The sequence below is a fragment of the Alnus glutinosa genome, chromosome 4, assembly GCF_958979055.1.
Source record: "Alnus glutinosa chromosome 4, dhAlnGlut1.1, whole genome shotgun sequence".
In the NCBI taxonomy this organism is placed as follows: domain Eukaryota; kingdom Viridiplantae; phylum Streptophyta; class Magnoliopsida; order Fagales; family Betulaceae; genus Alnus; species Alnus glutinosa.
In genome coordinates, this window is record NC_084889.1 from 33253125 (window position 1) to 33273376 (window position 20252).

At 35.6% G+C, this 20252-nt stretch overlaps 1 protein-coding gene across 3 annotated transcripts; it reads left to right on the plus strand.

Moving 5' to 3' along the window:
- Window positions 1-4820: 4820 nt before the first annotated feature.
- LOC133866503 (probable cyclic nucleotide-gated ion channel 5) lies at window positions 4821-19823 on the plus strand. Of its 3 annotated transcripts, none has more exons than XM_062303050.1 (8): window positions 4821-5024; window positions 6893-6975; window positions 7742-8324; window positions 10083-10295; window positions 14788-15092; window positions 17495-17606; window positions 18045-18281; window positions 18784-19823. In XM_062303050.1, exons 2-8 carry the CDS (start codon window positions 6917-6919, stop codon window positions 19489-19491), a joined length of 2217 nt encoding a protein of 738 aa, XP_062159034.1. In that variant the 5' UTR covers window positions 4821-5024; window positions 6893-6916; the 3' UTR covers window positions 19492-19823. The 3 variants fall into 3 exon arrangements, with proteins under 3 accessions (XP_062159034.1, XP_062159035.1, XP_062159036.1); XM_062303051.1 differs by having other exon boundaries at window positions 4821-5014; XM_062303052.1 differs by lacking the exon at window positions 4821-5024 and adding an exon at window positions 5420-5438.
- The last annotated feature ends 429 nt before the right edge of the window (window positions 19824-20252 follow it).

Consider the following 20252-nt stretch of genomic DNA (forward strand, 5'->3'; position numbering starts at 1 on the left):
CCTACTATTTCTCAGATGAGTTGTTGCTCTTGCACGTGTAGGAACCAGTTTTCTGCCTTCCCATGTGGCTCAGTTTGCAAGCAGTATTTTAATGGTTATTGTGTAGGGCTGTAAACGAGCCAACTATTGAATGTCAAACGCGGTTCATTTAATTTTATTTAAAACACTCGAGCTTATTATCAAGCTAGATAATATGTTCAAGCTTGACTCATTTATTTTTCAAACGAACTTGAGCTTGTTTACGAACTACTCAATTAATTATTCATTTCTTATATAAAGTAAATGTCATTATTATTATTTCCTTTTTTTTTTTTTGGGGTAAATACATACTATATTATTGTGCCTAATTTGAATTTGCTCTTACTTATTTGAGTTTTATATGCTTCGAATGATCATTCGAAAGAATTTCCTTGTCATTCTGTGCTCTGTTGATAATCCCACTCTGACTTATTCCAGATTAAATTTTGGTAATATATAAGTTGTGAATGCAAGCTGTGGTTGCACCAACATACACACACTGCTACTATCTCGGACACAATCGACAGCTGGAGATCTGGACCCTCAGATACCCCCTACCCAGTCCCCACCAAATGAAAACAAACAAATAAACAATGACAATGTAATCAACGGATTAAAGTTAATAGATTTCTTCTCTCTTTTCTTTTCTTTTTCTTTTTTGTTTATTTTAATAGATTTGCTTCTCATTTATCTCTCCCATCCTTCCAACGTTTGACCAAGTATGGTGAACTTACATAAACAGGGAGGATGGCTTGCACACCAAGCAAGCTACCGGAGTGGCTGAACCGCCTCTTTTGACTACATAGGTAGTACGACCGACTTAGTGAACGGTTGAAGGTGGCCGAACCAATCCTTGACTAGCGTGGAATGGGTCTAATCTCTGTCAAGAATGAAACCAACTTATCTATGGAGTACTAAAAGATTAGGCTTATAAGGAGGGTTGAATATTGTCATTTCTTTTTATAATTTAAAGATAAAGAGTTATCTATAATTTTAAGATAGATAAGTGTGTTCAAGATATCAAGTTCCAAAGGGTATGGGTGAGGTAACATTTCATTCACAAAAATCCCATCCATTTGGAAAGAGAAATTATTGGAGTTAGACTTTGTTTGCTAAAACTTTTTCATCCTTCATTTTGTTTTTTATTTTCAAAACAAAAATATTAATAAACAATATAAAATATAAAATACTCGTAAAACACATAAAACTGCTTTCACTTTTATGTCACAAGAGAATACTTTTTTTGAACAAAAATACCATTGAAAAAGTATTAACAAACAGAGCCAATATAAAGATATTTTCAGGCTAGTTTGAAGCCAAGTTACTAGCTACACAACCTACACATATTACCTTTTACATTAACATGCATAACACCTAAAGTTCAGATGAAACCAGATTCAAAAAACTCTTTGATATGCTAGTGATAAGTTTTGCCAATTTAAGTGACAAACGTGAGTAGTTTTAATGAATTTTGGTCATGATTTTTTTTTTTGGCAAATAAGAATATGACCTCTCAAGCCTTTTTGGTATCTTGCTCATGTGGCTATCCTTTAATGGTGAAGATATTTATATTAAAAAAAAAAAAAAAAAAAAAAAAAAAGAGGTCATATTCTTATTTGCAAAGCACATGGACCCAAATTTTTGAGCATTGTATTTTTTGCATGGATCACAAATATTTAGAAGCTGATAATGTCTTGATAGTGTTCCATTCAAGGCAAAAAATGATTTGGCATGGGTCCAATTTTAGTTGAAATTGAACTCATTGAAATTGAGATATCCGTTTATTACAATACACGAGGAACACGTGTCACAATCCCACGGGTTCGGTTCCAAGCCAAATCAATAATAAACGCTAACAGGACCAACCATTTAGGGTAAAATATGTCATGTGATTTACCCAAGGAAATATACCATTTGATTATGTTAACAAGAAATAATGATATAATTGACGTCTAGAACTCAAGGGGTAGTCTTTACATTTTCCATAGATGATCGTATTGCAAAAGTAACTGATTTTACTTACTTGAGAAAATCAACAAGATAAGCCTTCTCTAATCTCTAAAGAGTAAAGAGAAAGACCAAATTATTGCCACAAATAAGACAATACTGAGTCACTGACCTCGAGTTTTCGTGCTTTTTAAGGAAAGAGTAATGGCAGACAAGGTCAAAAGTTCTTAAAAAGTTGGTAATTTGTTTTGAAGATTTGTAAAACGTGACGCTTTTCTGTTTTTTTAGTGCTTCCGAAAAATTCTTTAATTATTTGGAATATATATATATATTTTAAATTATCAACCAATTGTCAATGTTCCCTCCAAACTATTAATTGTGTCAATGTTTTCTCCTAGACTACCAAACAATGAGGTTTGGCAAACAATTCTCACTCTCCTTCTATATTTTTCACTTCTCTCAAAAAAGTTAAATCAAAAAAAATTTCTTTTTCTTTTTTTCACTTTTTATATCACATTAGTAACTTTTTATTATTATCCAAATAAAAAAAATTCACTACAAAACAAAACTTTTTCACTTTTTTATAAATCAATTCCAAACTTTTTTATACTTTATATTATATCAATCACTTTTTATTATTATTCAAACAAATATTCCACAATTATAATCATTTGCCAAACAAGTTCATGTCAATATCCCCCTAATAACAAAAGGGATAATTGTACCGTTGGTCCCTGTGGTATACCATAATTATTTTTCACTCCCTATGGTTTAAAAAGTTCATGAGAGGTCCTCGTGATATGCAATAATTACAAATCGATCCCCAGCGTCAAATTCTGTTAAAATTTTTAACAGATTCCGTCAAATGCCACGTCAGCGCCACGTGTCGCCAATAAGATTGTGACACGTGTCCACCATAATAAAAAAAAAAATTATTAAAAAATAAATAAAAATACTTATTTTTTTATAAAAAAAAAAAAAATTAAAAAAAATTAAAAAAAAAAAAAAAAAAAAAAAAGCTGAAGGGGTGGCGCACGGCCACCCCCAATGGCTTGGGGTGGGCGCGCGCCACCCCAGGCGGCCTCTGGGGGTGGCGTGTGGCCACCCCCTTTCCCCATTTTTGTTTTTTCTTTTTTTTTTTTTTGAATTTTTTTGAATTTTTTTTTTTTTTTAAAAAAAAAATAAGTATTTTTATTTTTTTTTAATAAATTTATATTATTTTATTAAGATTGGACATGTCAGCGCCACGTGCCACCAATAAGATGACGACACATGGCGCTGACGTGGCATTTGACGGAATCTGTTAAAAATTTTAACAGAATTTGACGTCAGGGATCGATTTGTAATTATTGCATATCACAAGGACCTCCCATGAACTTTTTAAACTATAGGGAGTGAAAAATAATTATAGTATACCATAGGGACCAACGGTGCAATTATCCCATAACAAAAATACCCTTCATAAAATTATAAAAAACAAAAAAACAAAAAAAGGAAAAAAAAAAGTACAAACTAGTGTTTTTTTTTTTAACATTTTGTTTTATATAATTTTTAGTTTTGGGACATTCCTTGAATTTTTATTTTTATTTTTCTTTTTATTTTTTTTGTTTTTTTTTTTGTTTTTTAAAGAACAAAAATGTTTTTTTTTTTTCAATCTTTAAAAAAAAAATCATTTTTTAAAAATTTTAATTTAAAAAAATTTTGTTTTTTATTTTTTGTTTTTTTTTCCCTGAATTTATAATGATATATTTGTCTTGTTAAAACTTTTTTAGGGTTATTTTTATATTTTTGTTAGCTTTAGGAAAGACATTAATATTTTTTGGTAGTTTATGGGAAGTGACATTGATACGATTGGTAGTTTGGAGAACAAATTAACAATAGAGTAGTAGTTTGAGAAAAGTATATATCTTGTTCCCTAATTATTTTGTTTCATTCTTAATGTAGCTGAGCAATTGTTTTTTTTTTTTTGTTATTATTTTCTCTATCCTCAAATAAGCTATGTTTGTTAATGTTTTTTAAATGATTTATTTTTGTTTAAAAAAATATTTTGATTCAGTGAAAATAGTTTTAGTGTTTTGTATTTTGAGTTGTTTATTAATATTTTTATTAAAAAAAAAAAAAAAAAAGAGAAAAGGAAAAAGTTTTATCGGACAAGATGTTTTCATTTTAGATTGTCCAAAAAAAAAATGGAAATTTTAACAAATAAAATCATTTATTTATTTAACTTTCTTATATTACTCTTCAACTTAAGCTTATTTTTTCTTCTTTTCTCGAGAAAACAGGAAACCTATGTGGATGTGTTGACGTAAACAGTTTTCTAAGAGAATTTTTTCCCGAGAAATCATTGATTTTTTTTTTTTTTTTGATTCAGATTCTAAAAATAATATAAAAAAATCCATGTTTATTATTTGATTGGTACGAAAATTATTTTTACTAAACTTTTTAGGTTGAAAAAATATATAGCCTAACATTAAAAACATTTAATTGGCTAATTAAAATATGTATTAGTGATGATATTTTATCTATTTGGGGATGGAGTGTGTATTACTCTTTCGTGAAAATCACTGCACTGGTGACATCACAAGCAATACATTATAATATAAAAAAGATCAAAAAGACAAATGAAAATTAAAGAAAGTACTAGAAATGGCTTTTAGACGGGTTTTTTTTTTTTTTTTTTTTTGGTTTAAAAAAATATTTTGATGTGAAAATAAAAAGAGAGTATATATATATATATATATATTTTATTTAAATTTTTTCCAACTCTCCAACACATTTGACTTCCTATCTTGACTTCTTCAAAACGTTCACATTTTGCAGTCAATTCAGAGGCAGCAGCCACCATCCTTCCTACTGTGCCGTGCAAACAACTTGCGCACTCGCAGGGGCCGATCCAGTCATTTCCCACTTCCATATAGAAAATCCATAGACTCAAAATTTAATCTTTTCCTCTCAATTATTTTTGGGTAAAAGATATTTCTCTCTTTTTGTCTCTGGGTACCAGGCTTTCTTTCTTTTCCAACTCAGACAATGAGCTAAAGAGCCTCAGGTGATTCAAAGTACGTCTCTTTAATCTCTTGGTCTCTCTTTTCCATCCAATCGTTGTTGCTAACAGAAATACGTGTGTATGTGTATGTGTATGTGTATGTATATTTATGTGTGTGAATATATTTGAAAACGGAAACTTTTGTGTCAGATTTTGAATTTAGTGTAGCTTTGTTGCATGAATGTTTGAAGTAGATTAGATTTTGGAGCTGTCTTGGGAATCTGGAGGTTTGGAGCTGGAGTAGAGTTGTCCTAATCTTAAATACGGCTTCTGGGTCATAATCACTAATGTTATTGGCTTTTCTTCTAGATGCAATTTTATGAAATCCAGTGGTCAATGGTAGAAAGAAAGCTTGATAGTGCGAAGAAGCATTTGGGAATGTTGGATTGTGCTAGTAAGAAGTGGGAAGCGAGAGAAATCTGCTTTTGTAAGCTGATGATTGAGATTTAATGCATTAGAGAGTCCTTATTCTGTGTGCTGCAGTGATAACATAGATAATTTTTTGGATGCCCAGAAAGAAAAAATGAGGAAGCAAGTAGATTTGAGTTTGTTGGAAAAGTATTTCGTAAAATTTGGGGCTTTCCTGATGATAAGATTATTGAAGAGATACTTATCAAAAAAAAGATTATTGAAGAGAATGAAATAAGATGCAGTTTGGTAATTGAATTAGAGGGCATTTCCTGTACACTAATGGGTGTTAGTAAAAGTGTTGACTTTTACATTAGTGCGCTACTCCGAAAGTAAAGCCACCCGAGGGTCTGTGCTGGAAAAGAGGGGATAATTGAGGGCTGTTCAGCTCGAAGATAGGGGTGGAAGTACAAAGTCTTTTCGTGATCTTCATAAAAGAGAGAACTTTATTGGGAACGGGAACTTTTGTTCTCTTAGATGAGAAGAATGATCAATTAGAATATTTGTAGAGTCGCAGTTTAGTGGAGACCTTGTGATTATATACTTCCTTTTTGCTGATAAATCAAGACAGTGGTTCGTTAGAGAGGCCATGGGTTAGTTAGACATTTTACTAGGAATATGTCATCTGGTCTAGATAGGTTACCATGGGTTTCTTTAAAATTGCTGGTGCTGGTGAAGAATGTTATCATGCGGTTTTTTCCTGGGAAAAGTTTGAATGCTGCTTATGCTGCTCTTGTCGAAGAAAGTGGTGCTTTGAACATAGAAGACTTTAGGCCCATTAGCTTTGTGGGAAGTGTTTTAAAACTTTTGACTAAGGATTGCTAGCTGGTTGAGAAGGACGGTAGTAAGCTAGTGTTGCAAAATGCCTTTGTTGAGGGAAAAAAGTTGGATTTTTTCCTTACTGGGAACAAGTGCATGGATGGCAAGACATGATCTGCTATTGAAGGGATAATTTGTAAATTGGATAACAAAGCATTTGAACATGTTGATTGGGACTACTTGATGCAGATGCTAGACAAGTTTGCTTGTGGAAAAATGGAGAAAATGAATTTTGGCTTTTACTAGCTATTTGGCGGGCTCTTTGTTATTTTGACACTAGTAATGTATAATAACTCGTATCATGTTTGTGTTTATGTAACTTGATGCTCTTAGTGGATATGGCACTTAATAAAACATATAAGGAGGGTGAACTTCTGAAAAAATATTAAAGAGACATGTAGAGAGACCTCTTGTTGAAACTCTGATTCAACCTGCCCCCATGCTGGAATTTTTAGATGATCACGTGGTAAAGAAGTCTTGAGTGCATGGTTGGAACTTAAAGGACTTCTGGTGTAATGTTGCCTTGGTCGCATGGCGTTAACCTGTCATATAGCCGAAGTACCTGGGTTGATTTGATTAATAGGACGTTGCACTTTAAATTGAATTTCTTTTTTGGGATGAATACTTTAACTTGAATTATTTCCTTGGTTGCAGGTTTTATGTACTCAGTTGTAAAGAATGTTTGATTGTGGTTACACATCACAATACATGGGTGGCCAACGGGAGAAATTTGCAAGGTACCAAATATAGTTTTACACACTGTTATGGTTGCAAACTTATGAAGGTTAAGAAAGTTAAATTGTTTATACGTTTATGTTTATTAGGTTTTGTTAGTCTGGTCTAAAAATATATTTTTGGGAAGTATTTAAAGCTGTTATTAGAGTTTAGATATCACACGTGGGTACAAATGCAAGTTTTACTTCATGACATGTCAGGGTATGAGTCATCTACAGTCCTCTCATATGATTAAGTGTTGTCCAAAATTTTCATGGTTCATGGGATGATGGGAAGGCTATAAGTTTCGATATAATTTCAAAATTTGTTTTCACTATATTATTTTTGTACTGTTCATTACTTCGATATGTTGACCAAGAAAAATTTCAGTTTCATTATGCAACTTTTGATACTAACTTTCACAATTTTAGATATATTTATATTTAAAAATAAAAGTCTTAGATGTTACCCCAAGGGGTAGCTCAATCGGGGACCATGCCTCATGAAGCAAAGGTTACTAGTTTGATTCTCTCATTTCCCCTCCCCTTGGGGTTAATTACTTATAAAAAAGAAGTCTTAGACGTTGCTTTAGCAGGAAAAGGATTGTAGTTGATGTCAAAAGCAGGGTTATTGCCCCCCTCCTCTAACCCTAGCCTTCTCTCCCATCTATTTATTGTGATGAAAATTCAAGGCTGATGTTTTTAATTGTGTACGAACTACATTTTTCACTGCTACAGTATAAAAAGCATCTTATTTTGTGCATGGTGGTGCTATTTATTTATTTTTTAGGTTAAATGACTCAGAATCTACATTATCATCACCTTCTGATATTGGAGTGAATAAATGCGGATTTAATGTTGACGGATTTCGCCCTGCTGGTCATGCAAGAGATGGAGCATCTAGATCTTTCAAGAAAGGAATGAGAAAGAGATCTGAAGGACTTAAGTCAATTGGTCGATCACTTAGATTTGGGGTTTCTCGGGCAGTGTTCCCAGAAGATCTGCAAGCTTCAAAGAAGAAGATATTTGATCCTCAAAACAAATTCCTCCTTTTGTGGAATAAACTTTCTGTTGTATCGTGCATTATGGCAGTATCTGTAGACCCGCTTTTTTATTATCTTCCAGTCATTAGTCAGTCATCAAATTGCATTGGTATAGATCGAAAGTTAGCAATCACAGTGACTACAGTGCGGACAATTGTTGATGCTTTCTATCTCATTCACATGGCTCTCCAATTCCGAACAGCTTATATTGCCCCATCATCTCGGGTTTTTGGACGGGGTGAACTTGTGATAGATCCTGCACAAATAGCCAGGCGATACTTGCGGCGGTATTTTATCGTTGATTTTCTTGCTGTACTACCCCTACCACAGGTCTAAAAGTTCATACTGCTCTCACTCCATTTATTTATTCACCAGGCTGCATGTTTCCACCTTATTCATATACTTCTGGCTCTCAACTTTTGTGCGTTTTCCATCTTTGTTTTATATGTTGTTAACATCTTACCTTTGTAGTGCTAAACATATCAAAAACAGTTCAGCTGACTGTTGTTTTCTTATGATTTCCATGTTAACTATGTTAGTGTATTACTATATTGATATTACTTCTTTTTTCTTATTTGCCCTCTATTTGCATTCTACTTGACAATTTTGCAGTAATACGTGTTTCTCATAAACACTTATTTAATAGTATCCGTTTTTCTGTTTATTTTCCGTTGTAGTAAATATCTAATGAATCACATTTTCTCTTTTTTCTGCTCTAGTGTTTTATAATTTGTTGGATACTTATTATTCTTTTCTTCATGTGTTTTTGCATAATTGATATTGTATTCATATACACGTACAAGCCTTCAATTTTAAAAATAGAATTGGAAAGATATGCTAGAGTGTTAGGGGTTCCTAGGGGCATGAATTGTTTTTTTTTTTTTATAAGTGAAGTATATTCAAAAGGCGTAAAGGGGCGCAACCCATAGTACACAGGACGTATACAAGAAGCCCCTAATTCAAAGAAAAACGAGAGCACCTATCTATAAATTCAAAAAAAGAACACTCATGCATAAGCTGAAATTTTTCTCTCCTCATAAACATTGTTTGTAGCATCATTCTCTTCAAGTTCATCAAATCAATCTCACAATCTTCAAAACAGCGTGCATTTCGTTCCCTCCAAACACACCACATCAAACACAATGGAGCCATGCGCCAAATCGGTATCAATGTCTGATTACCCTTTTGCCCCCTCCAACTCCCCAACATATCTTTCACTGACCGCGGCATTACCCACTCCACCCCAAACATTTGCAGAATCGTCCTCCACAATTCTGTAGCCACCATACAATGCAGAAACAAATGGTCAATGGACTCTCCAGAACTTTTACACATAAAGCACCACTCCATCACAATAATGTTTCTCTTTCGTAAATTATCCACAGTTAATATTTTCCCTAACGTTGCCGTCCACACAAAGAAAGCCACTCTCAGGGGGACCTTTACTTTCCAAATACTTTCCTAGGGGCATGAATTGTTGGAAACAGAATGATTCTTATGTGAAAATCTTTGCTTTTGCTGATTAAAATTTTGTTTAAATCCTTTAGTTAAGAGAAGTAATGCAATGGTTGAGTTTTGTATTGATATGAGTGTATGGGCTAGTTGGCCTTTAACATAATATTAGAGTCCGCTTTGTTTGTTTGTTAATTTGTTTCTACTCCACTTGCCAGGTTCATTTGGGCCTCTCCACGTAATGGGTTAAGCTTCTGGATTGGATATTTTAACAACTTTCATTCCAAAAATATGGAAATTCTCATTTTAAATGCCTAAAATAAAATGTTATGCATATATGGTCCTTTTGACTAGACTTACTCACAGGCCCAGATGCACATATGAGCTCACTAGAGTTTTCAGCCAAGATGTGGCTACAATTGTTGGCCCCAATTTCATGATAGGTTCTTGACATCAAGTGAACTTGATGTCTATATGAGATGCTTGTTTATTGCTGCTTTAAGACGTGTGACAATAGATACTGATAGAAGTCCTGAAAAGTGTGTTGGCATTGGAATACCTACTTACAGATTTACAGGACTTGAGGTTGTATCTAGAATAAACCCTTTTTTTTTGTCATTTCTTAAAATTGTGCAGATTGTTGTATGGAGATTTCTTCAGAATTCAGATGGTTCAGATGTACTGGCTACAAAACAAGCCTTGTTTTTCATTGTCTTGCTTCAATATTTTCCCAGATTTCTTCGAATCTTACCTTTGACTTCAGAACTGAAAAGGACAGAGGGTGTCTTTGCTGAAACTGCTTGGGCAGGTGCTGCATGTTACTTGCTACTATACATGCTCGCTAGTCATGTAAGTTCCTAATTGGTTTGTTAGCATATTATCATAGTTGAAGTCCACTGTTGTGAATCTGTCTTGTTGACTAACTGGATGCACCTTTCTTGCTACTTAAGGTTTTATTTTGGTTGCATGAACTATTCCCAAAACCTTGTTAGCCTCGTTGCAGTGTAAATTTATTTATGGGAAAATAGCTGCAACATTGAGCTTTTCTGCAAGTTGTCTCTTCTTGGCTGATATCATGGCAACAAGTGCAAATGCGATCCATGTGCCATACCATGCTCTTCCTTGCAATCATCTATTTTCCTGATATAAGCCAAAATTGAATAAATTGAGAGCAAATCATGAAATTCAAACTTACTAGTAACGTTAGTATTTTCAACGAGGTATATATTTTATAATCATGGGGGAGGCAATGATGATGGATTTAGGGCTTAAAAGTGTTTTAGATTAATTATGCTTTGAAATATGTAGAAGTTTTCATGAAATTTAAATCAATGTAAAAGCAAAAGGCAGGAATAATGTAGGAGCTTCAAATAAACATATCTAAACAATTGTGTGTGGATAGACTTTTGGCAGAAAAAAGGAATTGAAGCCTAAAGCCATTGTGGTTTTTCAAAACAAGGAGGATTGGTTCATGTACAATGTAGGAATGAAATGGTTCTTTGTAGCAAAGTCCAACTGTATATCCTAGAAGATTTGCCGCAAACTGGTAGAAATATTTTTTTTTTGATAAGTAATAAAACCAATCTCATTGAAAGCGCGAGGTGCCTCGAAGCACACAAGAAGTATACAAAAGGAACAACCCTAACTAGAAAGAGCAAAACGAAAAAGAAAATCACTAAAACTAATCAACAAAGGAGACACATACGCCACAATCCAAAGATACGAAGTTTCAAAAAATATAGAAATAATATCCCCCTAGAACTCTCCCTATCCTCAAAATTTCTATCATTTATTTCCTTCCATAAACACCAAAATAGGCACGTATGCACCATTTTCCACATCGCAGTGCTCCTTGGCCTACCAGAGGACCACCAACAATCATACAAATCAATGACACGTCTAAGCATAACCCAGGACATCCCAAAGCGATTAAAAAGAACACTCCAAATAGCAAAAGCCACATTTACAATGAAGAAGAAGGTGGTCCACAAATTCTCCATTCCTCTTGCACATGCAACATCTGTCCATCACGATGATGTTTCACCTCCTAAGATTATCCAAAGTGACGATATTTCCTAGAGCCGCCAACCAAGCAAAAAAGGCTGCCCTCGAAGAAACTTGAGTCCACCAAACACTCTTCCAAGGGAAGCTGCTACCTTCCGAAAAAGCCAAAGGGTTGTATAAGGATTTAATCCTGAATAAACTTCTTGTGGAAGGATTCCGCCACAGCTTATCTACACATCCTCTTCTCACTTTACTGGAATGCAATACTTTTGTAAAAGAGGCAAAGTCATCAACCTCCCAATCCGGTCCTACTCTAGTGAAGCTCACATTCCACTGGTTGGAACCGCCCTGCTTCTGGTAAATCAAAAGGTAATCTCTCGCATTCTGCTAGGGAAGAAATTATAAAAACGATAAACCCTATAGGTTGACGCCACAAATTCCACCCCCAAAAACCGTATTTTGATTGAGCCTCAACTATATCAACTGTACTTAAACTGTTAGATAATCATAGTCGGTGATAACATCGCTGATAACATCGCTGTTACCATCGCTATTACAGAACCGTACATGAGATTTTCACCTCATACGGCTCCCCTTGGGCCATAAATAAATTATCCACAATAGAGATGTCCTTCTCACATGCAAGACCATATAAAACCGGAAAAGCTACTTTTAGAGTTATTTCCCCACACCACCGATCACGCCAGAAGCTAATCTTCGACCCATCCCCCACCTCAAAAGCAGTAAAGCTGGAAAGTTTATCTCACCCTTTCCTGATATTCTTCTACAACCCCACCCCAAAGACTCCTGTAGACTCTAGAGCACCACCCACCCCATAAACTACCAAATTTAGAATCCATCGCTACTCTCCACCAATCCTCTCTATCAAGCCCATAGCGCAACAACCATTTACCCAAACATCATCAAATTCCTAATACCCAACCCTCCCTCAGAGTTAGGAAAGAAAACCTTAGACCAACTCACCAGGTTAGGTGATGAGTGTAGAAATATTTTATTTAGTTAACATCATATTAGTTCCTAAATGTTATTTATTTTATTTTTTTTAAAAAAAAGTAATTGAAATATCATTAAAAACGCAACCCAAATACATAGGAAGTATGCAAGAAAAAGGCCTACCTAGAAGGAGAAAAAAGAACAAGAAAATCTTTAAAACTGATCACCAAATGTGCTAAAAACGCAACTGTCCAAGTATAAACTAATCACCAAACTAATCAACAGATCAAAATAACTGTACCATACTTTTCATCCTTCCCTATATGATATAGTTTTGTGGTGTACCAACCCTTCCAATTCCTGGATTTAGACCAAGTATTGGTTTTTAGTTCAAACAAACCACAGATGACCCTTTGTTTTTCAAAGGTTTTATTCTTTTTACTTTCTGTTCTGAAATTTGGTCGTGGAAAAGACAACAGAGTATATAGTATATTCTGGAGTAAAACATGTGCGGTAGATTTGAGAGAACCATGTCTGCTCAATCCAAATAATCCTGTTTATTACAGTTTTGCTCCATCCTTGGCTGGATCCATTTCATAGTGATATGTGCCCAACTGTTTAAGTGTTTGACTACTTGTATTCCCAATTTAGCTGATTGTCATTAGCGAACCCAACCACAAAGCATAAACAGTCCTCTTTCTCAATTAAACTACCTTTGCCCTCTCGTTCACTAATTGAGCAATCCTGAAGAAGCTGTGACATTGAGTTGCGAAAGACGGTAGCTTTCTTCGAGCTGTCTTACTGGCAATGGGATCAGAGCTGTGCATACCTGAAAGCCTCTTGGTGGCTTTTAGATGATCAGTTTGGGTGGTGGTTCGTTGGTGCTAGCGGGTAAGGCCCCGGTAGAGGATGTTGAAAGGAAGTTGTATGCGGAGGCTCTAGTAGGGCGGGGTGGTCTCCGGAAATTGCCACTTCGTTGAGGGCCAATATTTTTTTTAGACAGTAGAGTCCTTAGGGGAAGGGTAGACAGCGGCAGAGGAGCATTTGTGGTATTTGCAGGAATTCCTAGATTTCAAGCTGGTTCTGTCAGTGCCAAGGTACCCAAGGATGTTTCAGGTACAATCCCTGAAGAATTTGTTGGCTTTACTTAAAAAAAATGTGGAAAATTGCTTGGAGAGGTTAGAGGTGGATCAGGCTTCTATTACTTATCAAAAAAAAAAGGTGGATCAGGCTTCTATTGGGCCCGTTTTGGATGCAGGCCTTGCAAAGGAGAGATTCATTGAGCTGAAGTACAAGCCAGACAGTAAGGCACCATCCTTTTCACCCACCGGCTCAGGGGAGTTTCTTTTGAGGCTCCGTGTTTTTGAGCCCAAGGTTTAAGTCAAAATTGGCCCAGGAGTGTGGGAGGGTGGGCTTCTGTTGTGGACTTGGGCGCAGGAGTGGGCTAAAGTTCCTGTCAGCCCGGCGTTCCTCGGGAATCGAAGGCCTTTGCTTTAGGGAGGGCCTCTTCGTTTTCATCTAAGGGCTTAGGAGCGCTTAAATCAAGCCCAGATTTGGCGGCCCAACCCGCTAGAGCACGAGCTAAAGGCCCAGGCCTGATTTGGTTCAAGTTCTCCCAGGTTTTAAGCCAACGCCAGTCCAGGCCCAACTCCACTCTCAACTGGAAAGTCAGAATGGGTGCGGTGGATTGTTTTCCGGGTTCGCTCAAGGGAGCGAATATCGATCTCTCTTCTGTTAAGCCCGTTGTTTCTCCAGGAGCCTCATCGCGATCGTTGCTGGTCTCCTGGCAGAGACCGGAAGGGGAGTTGAGATGCCTTGACGGGGGTTGTCTCTGAAATATGGTAACTCTGGTTGCTAGCATGCTGGAGGCAGAAGTTTGGTTGTCACAAAAGCTGTAAAAGCTGGAACTATCCCACTTTGCCTTGTAGAGACTATCTGGAGTGAGAAGAATTATCTGAATTTCAATGGTGTTGGGCTGCATGCTTTGGCTTTTGCCTTTGAGGTCTTCATATGACTGGATGATATCCTTGAGCAGAGTTCCTTCTTCCTTTTTGAATTTTATTGACTTATTGAATTTCAGATTATACACTTTCTGTGTACCTCAGTTTTTTCTTTTGTTTTTCTTTGTGAAGTCTTTCTTTTTTTTTTTTTTTGGATGACGAGGAAATTTCTTTGCAAAGTCTTATCAAAGAAACAAAAAGAGAAAAAGGAGAATGTCATTTCCCCTAACATTTGGCATTTAAATAAATGGTCATATACTTTTATTTTCTTCTTAACTTAATTCTTGTCAAGAAAACATCTGCAATCCTGTTTAAAATTCATTAAGAAAGGAAATGGCACGTCTCTGTGACATATTTTCTATCTATTGGATGAATCTTTGCAGATAGTTGGGGCATTCTGGTACCTGTTAGCTGTAGAACGCAATGACGCATGCTGGCAAGAGGCTTGTTCTGGTATTGGTACTGGTACTGGTATTAAAGCTTGCAAAAGTTCTTTGTATTGCAGGAACCAAGCCGGGGTAATCAATGACTGGCAGAAAGTTCTCAGTTCAAATTGCACAGCGAATGATAGTAACAAACCATTTGATTTTGGCATCTATGCCAAAGCTTTGTCATCTGAAATTGTTTCATCCATTAATTTCGTCCCCAAATACTGTTACTGTTTATGGTGGGGACTACAGAATTTAAGGTATATTAATTTTTCTTTTCTACAACTAGGTGCTGCTATATAAACAGTAGGAGAGTGTTTATTTGGCCTGTAGTGGGGTAGTTTGAGTTTGGTATTTCACTTCTCGATGTTTGTTTATTTGTTCATTCAGACTTTGAAGACCAATGCTATACTGAGAGTGAACCTTCAATTCTCATTTGATGATGTGCTGCCACTGCTCATAGATCTCTGGCCAAGAGATATGGGTTCTGTATATAGGAATAATTAAGAAGTATTTGGACATCTAAACTTTCTAGTTATGTATTTGTTCTTCATCATCTATCATGATTGACTATAGTCAGCTGAACACATCTATTTGTTGAACCCCATAAAACTAATACATTAAAAATTATTGGATAACTAGCGCATGTGCTTCCATACTTCCGCTTACATCCATGCTTCCAAATGAAAGTTGTTATTTCCACCACAACTTGGCTTATAAATGCAGTTATACATCCACATAAGTTATCTGTTTCAGCATCAAACCCATGAAACAAATTAACTGTGGCACCATAGATTTTAGTTTTTAGTTTTTTGGTAGGTAATGTATACCAACTGAAAGAGACCAAATTGGGTTTATATGGGGTATTCTTGTCCTGGTTTGACAATCTGTACGAGGGCTTTGCAAAGTTTATGTGTAGTGACTATTTTTGTATACTTAGTACTAGCTGGTAAATTTTCAACTAGTTGATGATTTAGTGATACCACAGCAAAATTAATGACTTTTACTATTTAGATCTTTAAGCATGTCACCATTCAAGCTGTTGTAGTAGTGAACTGTGACAGGCTCTTGGCCTTTTGGTTTCTTTTAGTTAAAATTCTTTAGTTGAGATTAGTTGATGGAATGGGCAGGATTAACTGCATTGGGCTTTTAAACATATGAAAAGGGGTTATAATGAACACAGTTGAAGATGGTAATATTCGGTTGATATTTTGTGCTTTTACTAGTGAATATGATTGATCTTCTTTGAAACTTCATTTATAACTCATGATCTTTTAGCATTTAAGTACTCAAATTTTAAAAAGTGTCAATTTAGGGTATCCATCTTTCATTTTTTTTTTCAATTTCAACCCTCCATTAGAATTTTTCTTTAAATCCTATCAAAATTTTCAAAATACCCATATTTTAGGAAAGAAAAAAAAAATTGTAAGGATTTAGGTGTTGGTCAGAATTTAACGAAATTTGCAAAAAAACTCATGCCTAAATTTCTGAAAATTTTTATAATTAAAAAAAGAAAAAATGTATTTTGGGAATTTTAATAGGATTTAACGGAAAATTCTAACTGAGAGTTGAAATTGAAATAAATTGAAAGATGGATACCCTAAATTGACACTTTTTAAAGTTTGAGTACTTAATTGCAAAAGTGATGAAAGGTCAGGGGTTATAAGTGAAATTTTCCCTTTTATTTTTTATGTGGTAATGAGGATATTTTCATCCCATAAGTCAGACTAATCTCCAGAGCATAGGCAGATGGCCCCATTTGTTTTTAGCTTCTTTCTTTTGTTAAAAGTGGCGCGCGCGCACACACACACACACATATATATATATATATATAGAGAGAGAGAGAGAGAGAGAGAGTAATGCTAGATACTATAATTTTAGCAAACATTCATTCAACAACGTTGACGTGACCCTCCCAACTAATCATTGTTAAATTAAAAGAAAAGAAAAAAAGATTTAATGGTTGGTTGGGAGTGTCACAACAGCATTATTAGATAAAATTATAATATCTACCATTTCTCATATATATATATACACACACACACACAAAAGACTTCTACAGTCCTTTATTATCCAACTTTCTTAAGGCAAAGAGTGCACAAATTTAGTTGCTTTCTAAAGTTTTGTATTGTGGAAGATTCTCATCAATTTGTGAGGGAAATTTATAGCTCTAGCTCTTTCTAAACCTATATACTTTCGAAAATAGAGTGCATTTTTAAGAATATTAGTAATATGAACTTTCTTGCTAATTTCTCAGGCTGTATGTGCTGGGGTCAATAAGGAATACTTTCTTTGTTTCTATTTCTCTATCTGTGTCACAAGTACGCTTTTCATTTTATAACCAAATACATGAATAGAGTTTAGGTTATGTATTCAACACGATCACACACTTTTCATTTTTCCTTAACAAATTTTTGTCTGATATTATCTATTCAACGTGCCAAGATGTTCGAACTTGAGTTGAGGCGAGTGTGACCATTGAAAATGTTATTTTGCTTAACTTCATCACTTGGTTTAAAAATGGGACCTTGGTTTCCCCATCCATTCGTTTCTACTGGTTTCTATGCAAGTAGAATTATAGTTATAACTAGGTTTTTCATACAGTTGATAATTATAATTAAGTTTCCACACTCTAACTACATTTTCCATGATTTTGCTACAGTACACTTGGCCAGGGACTTCAAACCAGTACCTATCCTGGAGAGGTTATATTTTCCATAGCTCTAGCCATATTCGGTCTCATCCTCTTTGCTCTTCTGATTGGCAACATGCAGGTAAACCTTTTTTAGTAACTTTCATATACAGATTGATTTCTTTTGCTTGGAGCCTCCTGAAGTTTCTGGTAGTGCATTTTTGTATATAGGCAGCCTTGAATCTAGTCAACAAGATCCTTGCTTATTGGATGCTCGTTGGAAACAAATAATGCAACCTATATTTATTAAGAGATGAACAGAAGATGTGAACTGGACAAATAGAAGTGAATGTGAAAATTGATAATGTAGCTAACCCTTGTAGTTGCTATAATCTTCCTTAGCCAAGTTCACTGCCTGTTCTCTTCGTTTCTTAGAATTACCATTCATCGTTTTATATATATAAATTTCCATTCCAATTTCACTAAATGCATGTTTTGTTGAAATCTCACAACCGTGGAAAAGAAATTTATAGTATGAGAAATAGAATATTAAATTCTGGGTATTGTGCTACTGTGACAGACCTATCTTCAGTCGCTTACTATTCGGCTTGAGGAGATGAGGGTTAAAAGGCGTGATTCAGAACAGTGGATGCATCATCGCATGCTACCACAGGGCCTTAAAGAGCGGGTTAGACGTTATGATCAGTACAAGTGGTTGGAAACACGTGGGGTGGATGAACAGAGTTTGGTACAGAGTCTACCAAAGGATCTTAGAAGAGATATCAAGCGGCACCTGTGTCTCGCTTTAGTGAGGAGGGTAAATTTTTAACCCTTTTTGGTATCTTACTCATGTAGCTATCCTTTTGTGGTGAGGATATTTATATTAAAAACAAAAAAGAGGTCATATTCTTATTTGCAAAGCATATGGAACCAAATTTTTTAGCATTGTATTTTTTGCACACATCACAAATATGCAGTAGCTGATAATGTCTCAATAAGTTCATAATTGTTGAATGAATCAGACACAAAAGCTTCTTTGTTTATCCTAATGTGCATTTGATGCCAATTAATTGAACAGGGGCTTTCTTGAGTTGACTTGTATAGTTGATTGTTTCCATGCTCACATCTGAAAAAGACTGCTCTTAAGTTCATTATTAGGGAGGTATACATTGTGTTCTTGAGAAGTTGGCATCTGTCTTTCTCGTCTCTCGATAGTATCTGTACTTGTTTCCTTTTTCCTTCCTACTGGCCTCTTATGTAATTGGTGCTTTGGCATCTGGTTTTGGAAATGGCATTAATTGTTTTGCTGGTAATTGTAGGTTCCTCTGTTTGAGAGTATGGATGAGAGATTGCTTGATGCCATTTGTGAGCGTCTGAAACCATGCTTATTCACAGAGCATACTTACTTAGTCCGGGAAGGAGATCCAGTTGATGAGATGCTTTTTATCATACGCGGCCGCCTTGAGAGTATAACCACCGATGGTGGGAGGAGCGGGTTCTTCAACCGTAGTCTTCTGGTTGAAACTGATTTCTGTGGGGAGGAGCTTCTAACCTGGGCACTGGATCCCAAATCGGGATCTAACCTCCCATCTTCTACTCGGACTGTGAAGGCTATAACAGAGGTTGAGGCTTTCGCTCTAACAGCTGAAGAGTTGAAATTTGTTGCAAGTCAATTTAGGCGCCTTCACAGTAGACAGGTTCAACACACCTTCCGCTTCTACTCACAGCAATGGAGGACTTGGGCGGCATGCTTTATCCAAGCAGCATGGCGCCGATATTCCAAGAGGAAGAATATGGAGCTTCATCGCAAGGAGGAAGAAGAGGAAGAAAGAGCAAAAGGGTTGGAAGGGACTGGCAACAATGTTGGTGCGGGTTCATACAGTCTTGGTGCCACTTTCTTAGCTTCCAGGTTTGCAGCAAATGCTCTTCGTGGTTTACATCGGAATCGGCTTGCAAAGACTGCTAGGGAATTGGTGAAACTGCAAAAGCCTCCAGAGCCTGATTTTGCTGTTGATGATGCAGATTGATTTGTGAAGTGTGTTGCCTAAAAAAAATTAAGAGACAGACTTGTTATGTAAAATAACTCGTTGGATATGCTCATATGCTCATAACTGATTTTATTTTATTTTTCTGATTTTACATCTCAAAGGGGCAAAAAGCAAAATGTATTACTTTACACAAAACTTTAAATAGCGATTGCAAGGCTTGCTGGAAGAAAATGTAAAAAGCTCGGATGCTTATGTTGCTTGTTTTCCCATCCAACCAAAGAGGCAAGAACCTTAGCAGATTGCCCTTGAGGTTGGTTAAATGTTCTAGACATTGTTGCAGAAATAACTGTCTCCAAGTTTATCCTTTTTCATATTTAATGATTAAACTGTGTTTAAGCCAGCATGTTGCAAATTTTTAAAGTAAAGCAAACTCATTAAAATCGTAATGGGCGCAACTCAAGTACACGGGAATGAACTACTTGGCATTGAAATATCACTATAACCAAAGGATGATTTCTAGGAGGAAAATGGACCGGTCCAATTAAGGATGCATCACATCTATTGCAAAAAAAAGTCTTCTTCACAGAGGCATAAAGAAGGGTATTTTTAAAGTTAATCTGCTCAGCTGATTGCCGTCACAAGTGTAGTACGCACTTTCTTTTTGTTCGAGAGGATCTTTACTGACGAGCTTTTTGAAAAGCACAACGCATCTTTCTCCATTGAGAGAATAAAGACACCCATTAGCATTAACCTAGTTGAGCTTTAAACTCGTTGGCTCGTGCCCATATCCTAATAGACAA

Coding starts and splice junctions, on each gene's coding strand:
- LOC133866503 (XM_062303050.1), top strand. CDS start 6,917: ATGTTTGATTGTGGTTACACATCACAATACATGGGTGGCCAACGGGAG. Junction 10,296..14,787: donor TATACATGCTCGCTAGTCAT/GTAAGTTCCTAA, acceptor GAATCTTTGCAG/ATAGTTGGGGCATTCTGGTA. Junction 17,607..18,044: donor TTCTGATTGGCAACATGCAG/GTAAACCTTTTT, acceptor CTACTGTGACAG/ACCTATCTTCAGTCGCTTAC.